The sequence below is a fragment of the Phyllobates terribilis genome, unplaced genomic scaffold (genome assembly GCF_046119375.1).
Source record: "Phyllobates terribilis strain yellow unplaced genomic scaffold, ASM4611937v1 Scaffold_4__5_contigs__length_816908805, whole genome shotgun sequence".
NCBI classification, from domain to species: Eukaryota; Metazoa; Chordata; class Amphibia; order Anura; family Dendrobatidae; genus Phyllobates; species Phyllobates terribilis.
Window position 1 is genome coordinate 235,513,010 of NW_027362764.1, and position 22,377 is coordinate 235,535,386.

At 42.2% G+C, this 22,377-nt stretch overlaps 1 protein-coding gene across 1 annotated transcript; it reads right to left on the reverse strand.

The window, feature by feature from the left end:
* Positions 1 to 385: 385 nt before the first annotated feature.
* Positions 386 to 6,277, reverse strand: TMEM158 (transmembrane protein 158). The gene has a single exon (XM_073678166.1). The coding sequence runs from the start codon at positions 6,088 to 6,090 to the stop codon at positions 5,161 to 5,163; it is 930 nt and encodes a 309-aa protein (XP_073534267.1). The 5' UTR covers positions 6,091 to 6,277; the 3' UTR covers positions 386 to 5,160.
* Positions 6,278 to 22,377: the final 16,100 nt, after the last annotated feature.

The window sequence follows — 22,377 nt, forward strand, 5'->3', positions numbered from 1 at the left end:
CTAATTAGTATCCGGGTCTAGTTATGTCGGCTACTGATGCCATGGCAATGATCCCTGTTTTTTTTATTCACAGCACATGAACATAGCCTAAATCATGCACATGTGGTATGATAATCAGAGCTTCACCCAGCCCATGTATGTGACATGAATCCTCACGGTACGTACATAAGCGATGGATACCAGTCAGCTGAGAGCAAGTGATGGATGCAAGGCAAATGATATCGGCCGAAAACAGAAAAGGGAAATTGTGTCACAAGACTGATAACTGAATAAGAGAATCTCTGCAATTCATTAGGAGTAAGTAAATGACAAAGAAGATTAGTAAAAAATAAAATCCACGTTAAGTGTTCGAAGTAATAATTGGAAAGAAAACCCTACTCAAGTTTCATGTATTAAAAAAGTCTTTATTCCGGTAATAATATTAACATTCTGTCGTCAGATAAAGAAGCAGACCGGGTATGGGACCAAAAACCCCAAGAACACTCAAGCATATAGTGAAGTGTAGTAAATCGGCAATAACTATGCAATCATAAGAGAAATTGCTGGCACTATAATATTCCGCAGTTTCTCGTCAAACCTTCTATGACTGCATTTATGTACAATCAATTTTAATTGTAATTGACTTGTACAGTCTAACGAATGCAACCTTTTTAGCTATAGTTTGAGTTCCATAATTTGCAGCTCTGTGTGACTGATTGTCTTCTCCTATGTAAGGTACAACAGTAAATGTCAAAATGAATCATGAAAATGGATTTTGCTTAGAATACAAAGTTCATGTTTTCCTCTAACAATTAATCAGCCTTTACACCTACACATTCTTCAACATCGGAAGCACTGTCAGGCAAATGTATATGACACACTAACAGCTATGTATTCCTGTTTAGCCTCTTACCCAACCGCCCTGTGACCTGCAGCTGAATTTCTAAGAGGATGTGATATATTTCACAAATTTCCAAGTGTAAAGGCAGCCAGGGAATCCCACAATTGCTACACACTTCACCTTTAAAGGGGTAGTAGGAGTAATAGACTCGTACTGCTACCGGCAATTCAGCTGCTCAACATTAACAGAGCAGCTCTTCCTCTTCCAGGCTGCTCTGTCCATGGGGCATGACTGCCAACGTCATGCTTATTGACCGCCGGCTCCCCGCAGTTAGGCAGTGGGGAGCCAACTGTGAAACACTCCTTCAACAGAGCAGAGCGGAAAAGAAGCTGCTGATCTATCGACGTGAAACCAGCGGAAGCCGGTGAATCGCTGGCAGGAGTGGTCTGTGACCACTCTGTGCAAGCGACAGGCACAACAGGCAGGTAGGTAGTAACTATCTACCTGTTAGTTCTTAGATCCACAGTAAAAAAAAAAAAAGTCTTGGATAAACCCTTTAAAGACCTATGTGATTTAAAGTGAAGCTTTTCCTTGATAAACATCATCTATAAAGTCAGTAAAAATAAACTCTATCATCTTTGTATTAGAAAACTACACTTTTTGTTGTTTCTGCTTACTTTTTACTTTATTTGGCCTCTGTACTTTAGAAAACAAATCACTAGTTGCTACATGGAAACTATCAGTAAGCTGGTATTGTCCGCCGTCTTTCCTATTATATGCCTATGTTTAATATTGTGATTTCATAATGGGCAGTGCTGTAAATAGACTGGCTCAATTGCATTATTATTTTTTCTATATTGGAAAGATTTGACATTTTCTGACTACACTGATTAATATGTTAATTAAAAGTGGAGCATTACTTTCAATATATGTATTTGTGCCCTAATCATGAAGGAAGTAGCAATCAGCTGCCTATGGGACTATCAAGTCAGACTATACTTTGTCAATCTTCTCTCTCTTCATTTTTTATATTTATTTTATTCTTTCCTTGCAATTCATAGAGTCGCCAAAAGGACCTTTTATTGCACATCAACATGTGCTAATTTAATATCTAAGAATGTCGGTAACATTTCAGCAGATCTTGATACTGTATGTTCAGACTATGGGTAGCTGAGATTATTTCTAGAAAATGTTGGAGTTGTTGAACCCCAAAAGTAATGACTCCAAAACATATGAGATTATTATTTAAAGATTAAACCCAATGACCTGTTTATAGAAATACAATTTAAGAATTGCCATATCTTAATTAATGTTCACACTTCCTTTGTTAAACAGCTACAGAGCTCCTTAAAGGGGTTTTACATGACTTTGAAAACAGTAATAATAGAAGAATCCTAACCGAAAAAATGAACTGGAGTATAGGTTGATATGCATGAAAAATATAGGAGCATGTTCACACAGGCCACTAAACAGACAGAACCTAAGACAGAAGCAAAATGAACATATATCCTGCTGCAAGCAAACATGCAGAAGCAACAGTGCACATAAACAACATAGGGCACCCAGCAAACACCGACCCGGATAAGACTAAAAATGCAAAAGCCATCCCAGGCTTTTTTTGATCAGGGATGGTGTTTTCTGGGTGCCCTGTGTTTCTTTTGTTTGTTTGCTTGCAACAAAGTATATGTTCATTTTGTTTCTATCCTAGTTATTTTCTGTTTAACGACCAGTGTGAACATGCTCCTATATTTTGAATGTATACCAACTTATACTCCAGTTAATTTTTTACGGATAATTTTCAGGTTTCTGCACTTAGTGTAGGTAAGGATGTGACCTCCCTTTCTTTGAGCTGGACATTACATTTATATAGCTTCCCAATGCTGAGTATCCATATTCAGGACCCGGTCCTGCTTGGTGCTTATTCACATTAATGTCACTTTGGCACATGGTAAGGTTTTAATACCAGAGGTTAGGACCATCCTGATTTGGGTACACCCTGACGTTGTGGGATGCCTTTTGTGCTTTTTTTTTAATCAGGGTCGGTGTTCGCTGGGTGCCCTATGTTGTTTGTGTGCACTGTTGCTTTTGCTTGTAGCAGGATATAATGTATGTTCATTTTGTTTCAATAATAGAAGAAGAGCTGGCACTCATGTACATGACTCTCATAGCGGAAAGACAGACATCGCTCATATATCTGGGCCAGCCAGGACCCATAATCTTCGGAGTGGTGCTCAGCTTGCAACAGATGGCTTATACAAACTTTTTCTTTCCGTTATTAGAACTAAGTCGCACTCATCCTGAATGACTTTATTGATCAACACCAGATTGCTATGGGTCTGACTACCTGCAGCCCTATCTTTAAGGGGTTGAAAGCTCTCCAGTGAGCACTGCATCCCCTCCAATGTTTATATGACCCAGGTATATATGTAGGTATATGTACATTATGTAGTGGCTGAGCTTGACACTGAAGCTCATTTCCATTGACTTGAATAGAACTAAGCTGCAGTACCAGACATAGCCACTACATAATGTACAGCGCTGTGCCTTATAAACAAAGACCGTGTGCAGCCCCTTTAGCTGACTACCAAGAGTCAGACCTCTAATGATCTGATATTGGTGGCCTATCCTAACTATAGGTACTCATTATTAAAGATCTTAAAAACCCCTTTAATTACAATGTCATTGGGTTAGATTTAACTAACCACCATATCAAAAAAACCTATGCATGCTGCACCAGGTACACAGAGTAAACTCTGGGTCCCAGCTGACAAAAACACTTTGCAAACACTATTTCTTTGGTACTTTGCAAACATCATGACATGGCTATAAGGGAGTCACTCAAAGGGCTTTTTGCCACTCCTGGACAATCCCCTTAAGTGCGATAATTTACCTCTTTTTAACGCAAGTGTTTTTCATGTTCACTGACCAAGTGTTTTAGAGAAGAAGGTGTTCTGGAAAAAAGCCTAAAGAAAACAGTTTACATAGTAAAGTGATACCTCTTTGAGACGACCACCCAAATTCGCATTGAAAAGTGGTCTTCTAGAAAATGGTTATTTTCTAGAAGATGATCAATGAAGGGTGGAACAGAAAATAGGAGACTTCATCTAACTAATGGAGGTATCTTCCCAAAGAGATGATCATTTGGTGTGGTTTTGCTGTATATTTAAAGTACTGTAAAAGGTGGAATTTTTCAGAAGGAATGGAGTCGCAGGATCAGCCTAGAAAGGCACAAAAACTTTTAAATGCTCTAAAATAGTAACCTGCATATTTACATTTATGGTCATATGGTGATTCTGAAAGTCACAGTAAAAAAGCAATTATGCTTAGGGTACTAAGATTAGAAATGAATTTTAATTAAGAATATATATCTATCTATCTGTATATTTATATATATATATATTGGCCATGATGCACAGTATGAATGTAAAACCCCATGTGCATGATCTAAGCCCAATACAATGCCTTGTAGGTTTGTCTATTTTTTCTCCTGGTGCACATTGGTGATTTCCAACCTTATCACCGAGGGAAATCCCTTGAAACATGTCTCCACTTCTGGGAAACCTCCGCTCCCATTCTCAGAGGAGCTTATTACAGGGGAGGGTAATGGATTCAGTTTGTCATCTCTCCTGTAAAATTAGCAGATCCTACTACTGTGCACCCTTGACCAGGTTACAGGAAATCCTGGTGGGCTAGCAATGATGACATTGTCCTATAATTAACAAATTATTTATATCTCCCCAGAATGCAAATGATAAGAATAAGCAGAGTATACATTCATGACTGATACTATTATATACAAATAAAGGTCCTTAGGTAATTAGCATTAAAATATTTCAACATATTCATATCTTAATTAAATCAAATATTTAATTAAACATTTAATATATATTAAGCGTACATATTAAATGCCATATATGAAATGTAATAGTGTTTCATATTAATAGTTCTGCAATTGTAAAATATGGTTACATTTAACACCTGCCACTGTTTGACAATTTATAAATCAGATGTCACTTACCATTGGCACCAGATGTTTTTCATATGTAAGTTGCAAAGATCTACAGTATATTTTCTGCAATTTTTCAATAATAGTTTAAATGAACCCTTTTATTCTGTGCGTACTTAGAGATCTACATTCATAAAGGTGTATGCTCATATATCCACTTAAAATCACAACTGATAAAATTGGTTATACCTGCTATTTTTCTTCAAATCCGTCATTTAAAGAGTATTAAGTTACATGTCTTCGATAATACAAAACTGAAAAATAAAAAAATCACAGCACATTACACAATGTCTAACTACTGTAATAAACTAGAGTGCAATTTAAAGTGCAATTGCTATTTGCTGCTTGTCCTTCTCTGCTCCATACCATTAGGCAAGAAGCCTGCAATTATAGGCACTGGCCAGATGAGGGCAGCAACACTCCAAACAATAATAACAAGAGTCATGAAACAGGCCACCAAAGTGGATTCAATGGGCTTCCGATTCATTCGCCAGCCATGCTCCCCTCTCAGCTCTTCTAAACTAAAATCCAGGCAGCAGAAATTCAGGGTTTCCCCTTGCAAAGAATTATGAGGGTCTGTTGCGGATGATGAAAGGAAAGAAAAAGTGGAAGAGGCAGCAGAAGATGCATGTTGATGTCTAAGGTGGCCACTTCTTCTGCTTCTTGACCATCCACACCCTACACACAGGCGAAATTCCTGCTGGGCCCCAGAGACCCCAAGATGCTCAATGATAACTGGGGAAACAACACGATTGTAGGCAGCGGAGAAGAACGCTCTACCATGATTATTGGTAGAAAAGAGCAACAGGTCACATTGGAAACCCAATTGACGACCCCAGCGAACTAGCAGGGAGGTCAGCATCAGCCTGTGCACACTGATGTTGCAGTGAGTGGACACCTGCTGCTGAGACGGCGAGGCATGAAAGTCTGGATGGGTATGAGAAGACACAATCAAAGTGTCTCTGCTTTTATCCCATGTGCTGCTGGAAGAGGATACAGGAGAAGAAGAAGAAGTCAGGCTCTGGGTATGTCCTGCCTGGGTAGCCTTCAGTTCTTGGACACTCTCAACAGTGGTGCTTTTTTCAGTTTGTAGATCAAAACCCAGGTTGGCCAAGGATCTGCTGGAGGAATTAATGGGGAGTAAGAAGACATCCTCTTCTGTGTGACCCTGTTGATTCCATCCTAGGGTTGGAGGCTGGATGCAGATAGCCAGCAGAGCCACAAGCCCCTGGAGCAGGCTGCTTGGAGGGCACAGCACCCTCATTGCACAGTGTTAGAGCGGAGGCTGCATGGTTAACTGAAAGGAGACACTGCTTGCACAGAGACTGAAACTCGCACAGGCGTAGAGAAGGATGCTAGTAACTGCACTCCACACTGCCTACAAGTCATCCTCCCTCTGCTTTTTATTTCTCCTCCTCCTACTTCTCTCAGCTTTTGATTTAGATGATTATAGAATTGTGAGATGCAGCTGATCTGTACCTTTCATTTCCAAAAGACTGGGGGGCGGGAGATACTCCTTAATATAGTGCACCCCTAACACATGAAGAGGAGGAAGGCTTTGTCACTAAGCAAAAGGGAAAGGCAGCAAAAAATCATTTACCTTTTGCCTATAGTCATATATTTTATCAACTGAGTTGGTGTCGTGTTTTATTCTTGAAAAAGAAGATAAGATTTAAACTTGATGTGAAAAAAATGTAATCTACATTTATTTCTTCTATGTGACACAGTGTGATATTTCCTTGAGACGTAAGAGAAAAAAATTATTCCTAATAAAACATCTGATAGTCTCAGCAAACAGATGGCATGTGAAATACAGAAAATAAAGACAAAAATGTAAATCAGATTAATCTACGGTACTTACAACCGGTCTCTACTGTTAGTTTTAGCTACTTGACTTCTTTTAGTTTGACTTTGCAATTTGATGCCCAAAAAGGAGGCTTAGGTCTTCTAAAATCCCCCTCTTCTTTCAGCAGTATAGTGTTGCACCTTCATTCCCCATTGCTTTACACTGCAGCTGTCTGTGCCCAGATTGACTCCTGTGTATTAGCAATAGAACAACATAAACTCACCAATCAGTTCATGGAGAGCAGATTTCCATTATAGAAAGGATGCTAACAGATAATGTGCAAAACAATAACCAACCACTTCAAGCTATAACCATTTTGTAACCCTTGGATTATGGAGGATGTACACTCAAATCATTTACGTAAAATCTTCATTAGGTACAGCAGCCCTATATACAGTACATTGTTATAAACTCTCACGCTTTCTCTCTTCTCCCATTGGTTCAATCAGGTTATAAATACATATTTAGACTGGGTTGGGTTTATATTGCTTTTTGCACCTTTTTCTTAAAAGTAGCTAAATGCAGCTTAAAGGGAATCGGTCAATAGGATCAACCCTCTTAAGCCATCTATATAGGCTGTGACAAAGTCACTGGTAGTGTGTCGGAAGGGAGATAGGTGTCGCTGAGACTCTTAGCCTCAATGATGTGAAAACATGGAAGTTTCTCCTGCACATTCGGTGCAGAGAGAGTTAATAGGACCACATTTACAAGGGCATGTTTTAGTGGATAACGAAGTGCAGGGCGGGACGTTATCCACCCTATCTCCAATCCAGGGAGAGTCTGGTCTTTAAATAGCTAGCCCTGACACTCAGGTGTGTTCAGTACCTGGGGAAACCTGCTCCAGAGTGGAGTTAGCTGGCCAAGATATGGACTCTGCTACAAGTTTTATATTTCGTTTTTGTCTCTTGAGCCGAATCGGCTGTGTTAATTTTTTTCTCTTTATGGGCTACCGGGTAATTTATGCATGCTGAATAAACTAACCCAAAAATTTAAAGAGACAGTTTCCCATGTTTACCTGCGTATACCACCGAGATTGTCGCTATATCTACAAGGCATGTAGGTCATAGGAAGCTGAATAAAGTGATACCTTGATATCAGTAATCCGATGTCTTATTCCAGAGAAATCCACATTTTTCTTATATATAAATGAACAGTTAAGATCTGTGGGCCGGACACTGATCTGCATGAGAATCTGCCTCCAGAGCTTGTTTTAAATAAAAGGGGGTGTTACAAGTAATAACCTGACATTTTGCTCTCCTCATTACACACAGCTCTGCAGTGAGATCATAGCTAGCACAGTACAGCAGAGCGAACACTGTAATGAAACAAAGTTCACTTCTGTTCTAACACATTTGTACTGCAGGTGTCCTCTCATAGTGCTTCAGCTTCCATCTCACAGTGTGGGGAAAAGGACAGTATAGCAGTGCTGATATAACTGCAAATGTGTTTGTAATGAGACAACGTTCAACTTTGCTGCACTGTATTGGTTACAGTCAGGCACAGCTGTGCAGCAGAGCTTTCAGCATTATGGAAGGACAAATGCTGCAATAAGACAAAGTTCACTTTTGTTGTGGAAGAAGGGTCCATGAGGAAATGTTAAAGCATAACTTTACTGTACATGGTGAGAAAAAAATAAAAAAGATAAAAAAAAAAAAGTTAAGGATCCATAAGCTTACTCATTTGCGATTAGCAACCCTTATTCATAGCTGTGAATGAATAAACTATGAATAAGGGTTGCTAGCCTGAAACGCGTAAGCTTATGGATCCTTATAAATATTTTTTGCTTTTTCTCTCCATATTTTTAATTGCACAATAAAAGTTATGTTTTTAACATTTTCACATTGGTGCTGGAGCCCAGTCCTCATGGACCCTTCTTCCATTCCTGATCTGAATACCAGCCTGGTGTGTTCCTACACTCCCTGCACCACACCCTGATCAAACAAGGTCTACCAGGGTTCTTATGCGAATACAAGTGGTTTTCACACTGAATTACCTTTTTTTCTTCAGGGTTTCATGAAACACTGGAGCAGCCGGCAGGTCACAAACTGCAGGAGACAGACCCAAGCAGTGGCGAAAACAGATGAAAACGCTGGAAGATGAGTTGTCAGGAATTCCAACACGCACAGAGGGATGACACCGGGGAGATCACGCAATATCTCACCGTGCCGTCACGCTGTCCGTATTTTGTCCGGAGTCGCGAGCACGCAATCCAGACTACTCTCTACGTAGGTATCGGTAAGCGACCAGTGAGCGTATGTCGCAACACCCTGGGTTCCACAGCCTGGAATCCGTGTTTAACGCCCTCTGTACGGTCACTGTCAGCTTCACAATAGCCCAATTATTATTACTCTCTGCCACCACCGGCCGAGTTTGAAATATAATACAGGCCTGGTCGGACGCCTGTGTTTTAGTAGCGTATATGGCTTCGGGGGAGGGAACGATTACAGATCAAAAGAAACAGAACTATTAAATTTTATATTTCCTGACATGAGTATAAGACAGGGGGCAGGGGACTTGGATTTTTAGCACTACACCAGCTGTGAAATAAAAAAAAAATGCTGAATTGGTGCTCTAAAAGAAGCTCTGGAGGTAGATTCTCAGGAAGCCCATAGATCTTATCAGCTCATTTTCAGGGTTCTCTCATAGTGGCATAGAAAAAAAAAATCAGTCTCATTCTCATTCAGGAGAGTGGAACGATTTTTTCTCACTTGTCATCCATGTGCAATTGTTTTTCACTCAGCAGTTATTCATCTTTTACAGGACCATTTACAGTTTCCTATGTTAAAAAATTGTAATGTATCTGTAAAAATCAGATGCCTTACTGATGGTCCGTATGGCATGCAATTTTTTTTTCACACCGTACCAATTCTGGAGTGAAATTGCAGCATGTGGTGATTTTTTCTTCTTATGCCGATTACAGCTGAGAAAAAATACTCAGATCAGCACTGCCTCATAGAATAACATTGGTCCAAGGGCAATCATTTTATTCAGCTTCCTATGACCTGCATGCCCATATAGGCGGCAAGAGGGTTGATCCTACAGTTTCCTTTTAAAGAGGACTTGTTACCAGGTCAAAAGTGATCATTTTTATCTCTTGTTTTATCTGCTGCTCCCATGAGTATTCCCTTTTTTGTATTTTTTTTTTTTTAAATCCACCATACAGTTCCAAATATATGGGCCTTTAAATTTTGTACTCATTTTTATGGTCTTTACCAAGGGGGTGTGACTAAGAGGAAAATAACCTAGAGACCCCCATCCCCCCAGATCATCCTGTGAGCCACAGCCCCTTGGTAAAAACTCTGAAAATTATTACTAAATAAAAAGGACCATATCTCTTGAACCATATGTGAAGTTTTAAAAAACAAAATCGGAACTGAGCAGCGGAAATGAAATAGGAGCAAAAAGTGCTCACTTTTTACTTGATGACCTTGTGCCCACTTGCTCTTCATGCAGTGGATAACAAACATTGTTAAGCCACATCCTTTAAGCTAAGCAGAGGCTCTACAACATTATTGTGACGCTGAGTCACTATTCACGGCCGAGCCGTGAAACGAGATAGTCAAGGAGTCCGAAGTCAAAAACCTGTACGACATAACAGAGGGAAGAGACAAAGGCGTAGTCAGATAACGTTCTTTAAGTCAGAATACCAGGAGGATAGCGGATCAGAGCAGTAGTGGTTAAACAGACGGGGTGGTCAAAACAAGGTCCAAGGTCAGGCAACAGAAGATCAATAAATAGAACACTAGGCACAGAGAACAAACCTCACACAAGCTGAATGTACATCTGGCAGAGGTATGGGAGAAGCAGCCCAGTTAAGTAGCCGGGCAGTGATCTGAAACAATGAACACCTGGAGATAGCCAGCTCCTCCCAATCCCACATTAGACAGCCGAGCCGTCACTCAACACTCTGAAAGCTTCAGCACACCCTTGAACCAGATTGGATGGCTGAGCTGTCAATCAACGTACTGACAGCTTCAGCACGTCCCTGTACCAGATTGGACGGCTGAGCTGTCAGTAACTGCATCCCAGACACACTGAGTGGTGGAACCGTCACAGTACCCCCTCTTCTAAGGGGGGCCACCGGACCCACAGGCTTCCCCAGGAAACTTTAGATGGAAGGCACTAACTAACCAACCAGCCTTCACATCCCAAGTTGGGACCCAGGATCTCTCCTCCGGTCCGTATCCCCTCTAGTGGATGAGGTTTGGAAGCGATTTTCGAACCCTATGAGAATCCATAACCCTCTGAACCTCATACTCCAAGCCACCGTCGACTGAAACTGGAGGAGGCGGGGATGAGGGAGGCAATACCGAAGGGACAAACTCCTTTAATAGGCACTGATGGAAGACATTAGGGATGCGACGGGATGGGGGAAGCTTTAATCTGAATGCCACTGTATTGACCACCTCTAGGATCTCATATGGACCAATAAACTTTGGACCCAACTTCACTGATGGCACCTTAAGCTTAATGTTCCTGGATGACAACCAAACCTTATCCCCGATCTTGAAAACAGAACCCACTGAACGTCTTCTATCGGCTTTCTGTTTTTGGCGAATCTCAGAAAACGTTGCAAAGCCTTAAGATCATGAGGCTGAACCCAGTAAATTATGCCCCATACCTTTCCAGGGTCCATCTTAAACCCTTCTGCTGACAAAATGAACCCCAAGAATTAAATTTCCTGAACAGAAAAAAACATATTTCTCTAATTTAGCAAACAAAGAGTTCTCCCTTAATCTTTGTAACTCAACCCGGACATGTTCCTGGTGAGTACCCAAATCAGGAGAGAAAATTAGAGTATCATCCAGGTAGATCACAACATAGCTTCCAATGCAATCAGAGAAAATATCATTCATAGCATTTTGAAACATAGCAGGTGCAATTGACAACCCAAATGGCATGACAAGGTTTTCTAAAAGACCCTCAGACATTAAAAACACCGTTTTCCACTATCAAATTGTAAGTACCTCTAAGATCAAGATAGAGAATGCCCTGGCCCCCAGAAGCTGGTTGGGGATGAGTGGAAGTGGGTAAGTATTTTTAACTGTGATTTTGTTTAGTTTCCAGAAATCGAGGCAAGGACAGAGACCCCCATCTCTCTTTTTTACAGAGAAAAATCCGGCGGAGAGGAGGAAGGACGGATATGACCCTTCCGTAAGTTTTCGTTAACATATTTCTTTATGGCGAACTCGTCCCGGCCCAGACAAATTGTAAATGTGAGCTTTAGGCAATTTGGCACTAGACATAAGATCAATAGCACAATCATAAGGATGATGGGGAGGTAGTATCTCCGCCTCTTTTTCCAAGAACACATCTCAGAAGTCGTTCAGATACCTGGGCAGATCCTTCAGACTAGCGGAGCATATTTGTACAATCTTTAAACATTTCTTGCAACTATTGGAGCTACATTTAACAATCTCCCTCTGATACCAATCAATAACCGGATTGTGAATCTGCAACCATGGAAGCCCCAGTACCAACCCAGCAGCCAAATTATCCAACACAAAACATGAGATGGATTCAGAGTGGAGAGCTCCTACTTGAAGCGTGAAATCCACCGTTACCTTCATGTCCAAATTCCTTAATAATGGCGTCTTGTCAAGGGTGAAGATTTGAATGGGTCTTTCTAAACTAACTGTCCCTAACCCTAACTTCAGAACCAGTCCCGAATAAATAAGTTAGCAGCAGACCCATAGTCATGAACGCCAATGTTGATAAATACAGTGTTATCCTTCAAGAAACAGGTGTTATCAGTACTTTAGTAGAGGAAGAAAAAGGTACCTGGGAGTCTGCGTGACCTCCTTGACCGTCACCCAAACTCAGATGTTCTCCTGACGGTTTGAAAGCCCGAGGGCGAGTTGGGTAGTTCTGGAGAACTACAGTACAGACAGAGTCTGAGATCTTGTCTACGTCTTTTCTCCACAACACGAAGACTGGCAACTCTAATTTCCAATGTCTCCACCTCCGGTAAATGGACCAGGGCTGGGGAAATGTAACAGGCAGCCAGCTGTTCATCACGTCTCTCATGGATTTTACGGTCCATTCGTATGGCCAGGGACATGGCCTCCGTCAGAGAACAAGGGGCGTCATGAAGGACCAGGGTGTCCTTAAGGGTTTCAGAAAGGCCTTTGTGGAACTGGTGACGCGCCCCCTGGGCCATGGGGTACTGAGTCGGTGCCGGGCCGGTCGGTGCAGGGGATGTCACAGTGGCAGTGACCCGGTCCGTGACCCAGGGCGGCCAATAAAAGGGGATTATAGTTTTTATAGTTTAATGTTCGTGACGCCACCTGTAGTATTTGACTATATGGAGCCGCCGCTGCGGTGCAGATCCCCTGGAGCTGATGGTGATGCAGCAGAGTTGATTCAGCTCTCCACAAGTAGAGCTAAGCTCCAGGGCAGTGCAGTGTTGTTATAGATGTTGCTGTGCAGTGTATTGCAGGGGATGGCGCAGATAATTCTAGGACACAGTGGGGTGCAGTCTTCAAGGTTTACTCACAGTTGTTCAAGACTCCAGGTTACTAAGGCCAGTGTGTAACCTCCCACGTCGTTCTGCGTTCACCAAGAAAGGGGTTCAGCAGTTCTCAGGTATTTCAGGAGTAATTAAACGGGACACCGTTCTATGTGTCTTCCTCAGTCGTCTTCCTGCGCTGGCTCTCACCCTCCTGCCCTGCGCCTCACAATCAGTGTCCCAAGCCGGTAGCCTCGGATCTTGTCGGGCGACCTGCAGTCCCGTGGACCCTCTGTGGCCACCTTTTCGGCAATGTAATTGTGGTGGTTGGCAGCTGCACCTTGCAAGTACAGCAGCCTCCAGTTTCTAGCTGAGCCTTGTAGTTCTCCACTAGTTAGGGGCCGGTCCCCTCTGCGGCCTGATCCCTCCACGTTCCTGCAGTTTCGGGCGCACGGGTAGCATCCGCACTTCCTGTGCCCCTGGGATCCCCTCACTTCTGGAGCCTTCCTCTGCTCCCTTCCTCTCTCAGTCTTTCCTGGGCTTCTCTTACTAGGCCCCACTCCTCCCAACTTCTGCTCCAAGCACTGGAGCCAGGAGCCTGGACCTCCTCCACTGCTCTCCTGAGCAGGACTCGACACTTCTAGATGGTTCCTTGCTTTCTTATACTCCTATTGAAGTGCTCCCCTAAACTACTTCCTCCACCCACACCCACTACATGGTTCCATCCTCCAGTCAGGGACCAGGGATTGTGCTCTCCCTTAGGAGCAATCTCGCCCTTCTCTCTGAATTGGAGTGTAATGGATGCTAGTGTGTGGGTCCCGGGCAGTACTCCATCCTTACCTGAGAGTGGGATACCACACCTATGAGTGAGATGCAGTACCTCTGTGGTGACTGAACCCGCAGGGGCGGCACACTGGCACCTGAGAGCGGCATCGTTCCACAGAACTGCAGTGGACCACTGTACAGTAGTCCTCAGCAGTGCGACCCCCTTGTGTCAGGTTCATGATCTTAGCCTCAGCGACCTGGATCCTGTCGGGTTCATCATATATCAGTCCTAAGCTGTCAAAGAAGGCGTCAACAGAAAACCATTCTGGGGCTTGTGGGGACAAGGAAAATGCCCAGGTCTGAGGGCTCTCTCGTAGTAGGGACATGATTATTCCCACCCGCTGGAACTACTCCTCTGACAATCAGGGGCGCACGGTAAAAAATAACCTACAGCTCTCCCTGAAGACCCTAAACTGGTCTTTCTCTCCAGAAAATTTATCAGGGAGGGCTATTACAGGTTCAGGAGAGACCAACTGTACATCAGAGGGTACTGACGTCACAGCCACTGCCAGCAGTGAAGGGCTATAGGAGGTCTTCATTAAATTAGCTATCTGACCCTGCAACTGACATTGTGATGACTCCAGACTGTGGCATTCCTTAACCAGATTCTGAGTCATCAGCTTCAGATTTGCCATCTGGTCACAGATCATGCAAGAAAGAAAAATGTATGGGCCAGACGTAATGTGATGCTGAGTCACTATTCACGGCCGAGCCGTGAGACGGGATAGTCAAGGAGTCTGAAGTCAAAAGCCTGGAGGGTATGACTTAACAGAGGGAAGAGACTAAGGTGTAGTCAGATAACATTCCGTAAGTTAGAATACCAGGAGGATAGCAGATCAGAGCAGAAGGGGTTAAACAGACGGGGTGGTCAGAACAAGGTCCAAGTTCAGGCAACAGAAGATCAATAAATAGAACACTAGGCACAGAGAAACAAACCTCACACAAGCTGAATGTACATCTGGCAGAGGTCTAGGAGAAACAGCCCAGTTAAGTAGCCTGGCAGTGAACAGTGATCTGGAACAATGAACACCTGGAGATAGCCGGCACCCCCCAATCCCAGATTGGACAGCCGAGCTGTCACTCAACACACAGCTTAAGCACGCCCCTGAACCAGATTGGATGGCTGAGCTGTCAATCAACGTACTGACAGCTTCAGCACATCCCTGTACCAGAGTGGACGGCTGAGCTGTCAGTAACTGCATCCCAGACACACTGAGGGGTGGAACCGTGACAATTATAGTCACTGTTTGCAGCCCTAAACATATTAGGAGTACCTCAAAACATGGGCGGACATAACGTTGGTGCAACCTGTACAGCCGAACAGAAGCCACAGATTTAAAGGTGCCCACTTCTACCTCCAAAGCAGCCAGCATCCTCTGTCACTGTGTCAGCCCCTGCCTCAACATAGCCAGAGCCCATGGGCAGATGTAATGCCACCAGGATAGTGTTGTGGATCACCTTTAATAGTACTATCCATACATGACCAAGTTTTCAGGATAACAGGGATCCGTGCTCACATCCATCAGACACATCTCACCCACTTACATACGAATGTCTGCAGTCCCCTCTAGAGAGAACTAATATAGTTACTACTTATTACTTCAAAGGTTTTTCCCTCAATCACTTTATTTTTTCACAAAGCACAGTAAATGCATACTTATTGTTGCTATATAGACTCAGTCCAATATAGAGTTTCTTTCTTGTACCTTTTTGTCTTTTTTATCTCTATCTGCCCCTCTGTGCATCAAGCTTTACATAATAGAATGGGTGGTCCCATTTCCCAGCAGTACTTGCTTCTCCTCAGTGTAAAGACCTCTTCCCCTTTCTTATGTGTGCTCCTGACTAGGCCCAACTCGCTGACTTATCATCATGCTAATCTGTGTGTAGAATTCATCTTATGTGCCTGTGCCCTCTCTGCTCCTGTACACTACACTGCCTGTGTTTTTGTACATTATTGTTAGCTGGATTCTAGCAGAGCTACACTCTCCTGCACTCCTTCACAACTGAGCTTGTAATAAGTAGACGGTGCAGAGCTGAGCTGTTTTGGTTGCCTGCTTCTGAGACTCAGTGATGGGAAACTACAAATGCTTCTCTGATGATGACAGAAGGTAATCCTCTATGCATCAACAGAGCAGCATTTCCAGTTTCACATCACTGATCTGTCAGCAGCAAGCAACAAACACAGCTCAGCTCTTGATTGCCAAATTATTCCAAGCTCCATTGTGAGACGTGCAGTACATTTCAGCTCTGCTAGAAACCAGCTAACAATGCTAAAAAAAGACACGCAGCTATCCAGAGGTAGATGACAGAAAATAAAATTAGCCAGGTAAAATACTGTACAGGAGCAGACAGTCTGCATAAGTATAAAGTGTTTTTTAGATGTAGAATACAATCGATGTCAATACTGGAAGCAGAGCAGAGCTATGCTGATAGGAATCCAGGTGAGAAACACTGCACTGCACATGATCGACCAGGCACACTGGAACTATAGCAGGATGAATCGAATAGCTACTTGGGGGTAAGATCCTCAGTTTGATCATTTAAAGTGTACAGTGGCTTGTGAAAGTATTCACCCCCTGAAAATTTCACTTTTTTTTAGGGTTTGCATCAGTTCACATAAAGGACATGCCTACACCTGTAAATATTTGGTTTTCTTTTTATTATGAATCAAAGAACAAATAGGAAAAAATAACTGAAAACTTCAAAGTGCATAACTATTCACCCCCGTAAAGTCAGTACTTTGTAGAGCCTCCTTTTGAAGCAATTACACTTGAAAATTGCTTTGCATAAGTCTCTATGAGCTTTCCATATCTTGCCACTGGGATTTTTGCCCATTCATCAAGGCAAAACTGCTCCAGGTCCTTCAAGTTAGATGGTTTCCCCTGGTGAACAGCAATCTCCAAGTCTGGCCATAGATTCTCAATTGGATTAAGGTCTGGGCTTTGACTAGGCCCCTCCAAAACATTTATACATTTCCCCTTAAACCACTCGAGTGTTGATTTAGGAGTATGCTTTGGGTTATTGTCTTGTTGGAAAGTAAACCTCTGTTCTAGTCTCAAATCAGTGACAAACTGCAACAGATTTTGCTCAAGAATATCCCTGTATTTAGCACCATCCATCTTCCTCTCAACTCAGACCATTTTCCCTGTCTCTGCTGCAGAAAAACATCCCAACGTCATGATGTTACCATCACCATGTTTCACTGTGGGTATGGTGTTCTTGGGGTGATGAGCTGTGTTGGTTTGGCGCCAGACATAACATTTACCTTGAAAAAATGAGAGAAAAAGGAAAGCGACAACAAAGCCCCAGATAAGCATAGAAAAAATATAATTTTATTGAAAACACATGTCAAGAGTACACAAAAATAGTACATTAAAGAGCTTAAAGGCACAGAGTGCCACATATGTAGTTAAAAAACCAAGGACGCCAAAGAGCCCCCACAGTAACCCAATGTAGACAGCAATTCAAGGGTGTATAATAATAGCACCACAAATACATACATCAGTAGCAACACCAAAAGGGACAATTCCCAAATGTCTGATAGTATACCAAAAAAGGGTAAATAGAGCCTATAGGGAATGAAAAGCAAAATATATAAGTAAACAGCCAATAGTTACCCAAATTGCAAGTACCGATGATAAGTCAAATAGGGGGAAAGAGGGGGGGTTTTATGGGGTGACCCCCCTCTTTTATACACCCTTGAATTGCTGTCTACATTGGGTTACTGTGGGGGCTCTTTGGTGTCCTTGGTTTTTTAACTACATATGTGGCACTCTGTGCCTTTAAGCTCTTTAATGTACTATTTTTGTGTACTCTTGACATGTGTTTTCAATAAAATTATATTTTTTCTATGCTTATCTGGGGCTTTGCTGTCGCTTTCCTTTTTCTCTCATTTTTTCATGTTTCTTTGCGATGCCCCTTTTACCTATATAATTATATCCCTATGTCTGCATATTAGCACTTTATGATTGACATTATTATGCGGGCGTTTCTGTGGTATATTTTCTTTTTCTATAACATTTACCTTGGTGGCCAAAAAGTTCAACTTTGGTCTCATCTGATCACAGCACCTTCCTTCATACATTTTGGGAGTCTCCTACATGTCTTTTGGCAAACTCAAAACGAGTCTTACAATTTTTGTCTGTAAGTAAAAGCTTTTTTCTACTCACTCTTCCATAATGGAGTGTACGGCTTATTGTGGTCATATGGACAGATACTCCAGTCTCTGCTTGGGAACGCTCAGCTCCTTCAGGGTTACCTTTGGTCTCTGTGCTGCCTCTCTGATTAATACCCTTCTTGCTCGGGCTCAGAGTTTTGGTGGGCGGCCCTTTCTTGGCATGTTTTTTGTGGCACCATGTTCTTTCCATTTGATGATAATGGATTTGATGGTGCTCTGAGTGATCATCAAAGATTGGGATATTTATTTAAAACCCAACGCTGACTTGTACTTCTCAACAACTTTGTCTGTGACTTGCTTGGAAATCTCCATGGTCTCATGGTGTTGTTTGGTTAGTGGTGCCTCTTGCTTAATGGTGTTGTAGCCTCTGTGGACTTTCAGAAAAGGTGTGTATATATACTGTCAGACCATGTGACACTTAGATTTCACACAGGTGGACTTCCTTTCACTATGCATGTGACTTATGAAGGGAATTGCTTGCACCAGAAAATTTTAGGGGCTTCATAACAAAAGGGGTGAATACATATGCACATTCCAAGTTTAGTTATTTTATCCCATAAATTTAATTTATGCCGATATTTTTATCACTTCACTTCACCAACTTAGACTATTTAGTGCTGATGCATCACACACAAATCAGATTACAAAAATATTTAAACACAGGTTGTAATGTAACAAAATCGGTAAAAAGCCAAGGGGGTAAATACTTTCACAAGCCACTGTGTGCGATCACAATATTGGACCAATAGTCATATGATAATAGAAATAACAAGAAAATAAACCTTAAATTGTAATGGCAACATGCAAGGCAAGATAAAATGTTACACAAATGATTAAATACTTAAGACAACTACAAAGTAGTTATAGTAAAAAACAGTTTAATGAGACGTTCACAAAGGGATTGCTTAGAATCGGGAGTAGTATAAAGTACATATCGAGACTGCTATAATAAAGCCCTAAAATTTTTTGTGAGTAATCAGAAATACAATCCAAATGAACAGAGGTGCACAGATGTTTTTTTGAAGAGACTCTGGACCTGTAAATGTATTCTGCACATTAAGTGACTTTTGTGTGAATAGCAGTGTACATACAGTGAGTGCTTTTTATCATGTAATTACAGCTATAGAGAGGATTTATATAAGAGCACACTAGTTATTCCTAGCTGCACTTGTGCAGCAATAATGGAATTAACATGAAAATAATAGAGAGTGTATTTGCATAAAAGTAAGAATTCACATACAGCAATTTCGGTTTATTAATTCAGTGGCCTTGGGAAAGAGATGATCATAAATGTTATATTCTGGAACATCAATTTAAAGTACATCTGGCAGCACAAATGACTGCTCAAATCAAGCACAAGGCACTCAGTGCACACTTGGTATGACCAAGCAGCTCAGTGCACCTTCCCACCTACTTATTTTTCATCTATCTCTGCCCTTCTCTTCCTTGATTGACAGCTCTGTGTTTACATGAACTAGAGAAGAGTGGAGATAGAAAGAAGACAAGTATGTGAGACTGTTGCACTGAACTGCTCAGACATGCTAAGAGTGAACCAAATCCCTATGCTTGTTATAAGTCCTACACAACAATGGAGTAATCAGCCAGAAATAATAAAATATTTTTATTTTATTAAATAACCACATACATAACATATAAACTTGTTAAAAACAAATAAAAGTGAATGTACAAAAAGAGATATACGTTCACATACTGGCCACCATAAGGTGTGTGCAGTAGCTAAGAAGCTGCCAGAACCGATACCTCCAGATTCCTAAACACAAGGGTCACAATATAATATAATTTGCTTCCTCTCGCCCACATCATGACGTGTCTGATGTGGGCGGTGGGTGGTGACGTCGGTCGTTAAGCTGCGGGGCTTCTGGGCCCGGCAGAGACGGTATGAGCGCCATTACCAGCCAGCTCTCATTGGTGAGTGACAATATAAATAGCCTGGCTACTACCCTAGAGTCACCCCTCGGAGGAAGCTGATGTGAAACGCGTATCAGGGGTTTTTGCTGTTGCACTCTCATCCAGGTATACCTCTCTAATGGTCATTTGATACCTGTCTACTATCTACATCGGACTTTAACACTGACTTGTACATTCTCTAATTGCATTTATTGCCCTACTATTGCTTTTTTTAGATATCTATCACAGCGCTGAGTACTTCATTTCTGATACATATGTATTGACACTATGTCATTATCTTCATATCTGCATATGTGTATACTGGACCTGTTTGGTCTAACTATCTAGGTCCATCACTAGGCATACGCATGGTTTCTTTATGTTGTGCTCTCGTTTACATGAATAGACTGTCATCTACCATAGCATAGAACATTGGTATAAGAATTTTTGATGCACTCTTTTTCTCTGTTATATCTATTATATTGTGACTATTGATGAGCGAGCATGGTCGCTACTGCTCGGTGCTCGCCCGAGCATCTCACTGCTCGAGATGCTCGGCGCACACCGAGTATTTCCGGGTTGCTCGGGCGGGAACTCTGGTCCCCTCCCTGCATGTTTGGCGCTCTTTAGAGAGCCAATGAACATGCAGGGATTGCCTGCCATGCACTGTAATGCCGTAGTCATGTTGGTTGTGGGCATTACAGTGATTGGCTGGCCGCACAGAGTCATCAGGTCTATATCAGACCTGGCGCCGCCATGCTCGCCACAGTCTCACCGGATCAGAAAGTGTAGGGAGAGCTGCTGCTGTGTCAGGGAGAAATTTGATCGTGTATTAGGTAGTGTAGGGAGAAAACCCATACATTACACATATCCATCTTAACAAACAGTCCTTCTGAGGACTAATCCATCTGCAGAGATATCAGGCAGGCAGGGTGTATAGGCAGGCGGTGTATATAGCAGATTGCAGTGCATATAGCACAAGAGGCTCCATTCCAATTCTGCCTTCTGCTGCTGTTAGATATTTCTATACAAAGGCCCAGGTCTCAGGGGCCAGGAATACTTTTCTTTGGATCTTAATCCTCATTATTTGCTTAAAAGGCAATCCAGAAAACAAAGTTTTTCTGCACCATTTGCTTGTTTTGGGAGAGGTGCTGCTGCGTCAGGGACAGATTTGCTTGTGTATTAGGTAGTGTAGGGAGAAAAACCTTACATTACACACATCCATCTTAACAAACAGTCCTTCTGAGGACTAATCTATCTGCAGAGATATCAGGCAGGCAGGGTGTATAGGCAGGCAGTGTATATAGCAGATTGCAGTGCATTTAGCACAAGAGGCCCATTCTAATTCTGCCTTCTGCTGCTGTTAGATATTTCTATACAAAGGCCCAGGTCTCAGGGGCCAGGAATACTTTTCTTTGGATCTTAATCCTCATTATTTGCTTAAAAAGCAATCCAGAGAACACCATTTTTTCTGCGCCACTTGCTTGTTGGCACTGCAGAATACAGCCAGGTTCTTTCCATATTAGAGCGCTAGAAATCCAGGTATTTAAAACTGTGTTTTCTCTGTCAAACGGATCACATACAGTGGTGGCCAAAAGTATTGGCACCCCTGCAATTCTGTCAGATAATACTCAGTTTCTTCCTGAAAATGATTGCAATCACAAATTCTTTGGTATTATTATCTTCGTTTAATTTGTCATCAATGAAAAAACACAAAAAGAATTGTCCTAAAGCCAAATTAGATACAATTCCACACCAAACCAAAAAAAGGGGGTGGACAAAAGTATTGGCACTGTTTGAAAAATCATGTGATGCTTCTCTAATTCGTGTAATTAACAGCACCTGTAACTTACCTGTGGCTCCTAACAGGTGTTGGCAATAACTAAATCACACTTGCAGCCAGTTAACATGGATTAAAGTTGACTCAACCTCTGTCCTGTCTCCTTGTGTGTACCACATTGAGCATGGAGAAAAGAAAGAAGACCAAAGAACTGTCTGAGGACTTGAGAAACCAAATTGTGAGGAAGCATGAGCAATCTCAAGGCTACAAGTCCATCTCCAAAGACCTGAATGTTCCTGTGTCTTCCGTGCGCAGTGTCATCAAGAAGTTTAAAGCCCATGGCACTGTGGCTAACCTCCCTAGATGTGGATGGAAAAGAAAAATTGACGAGAGATTTCAACGCAAGATTGTGCGGATGGTGGATAAAGAACCTCGACTAACATCCAAACAAGTTCAAGCTGCCCTGCAGTCCGAGGGTACAACAGTGTCAACCCGTACTATCCGTCAGCGTCTGAATGAAAAGGGACTATATGGTAGGATACCCAGGAAGACCCCACTTCTTACCCC

Bases quoted from the DNA above. Each gene is read 5' to 3' on its own strand.
- TMEM158 (XM_073678166.1), bottom strand. From the start codon at position 6,090: ATGAGGGTGCTGTGCCCTCCAAGCAGCCTGCTCCAGGGGCTTGTGGCT.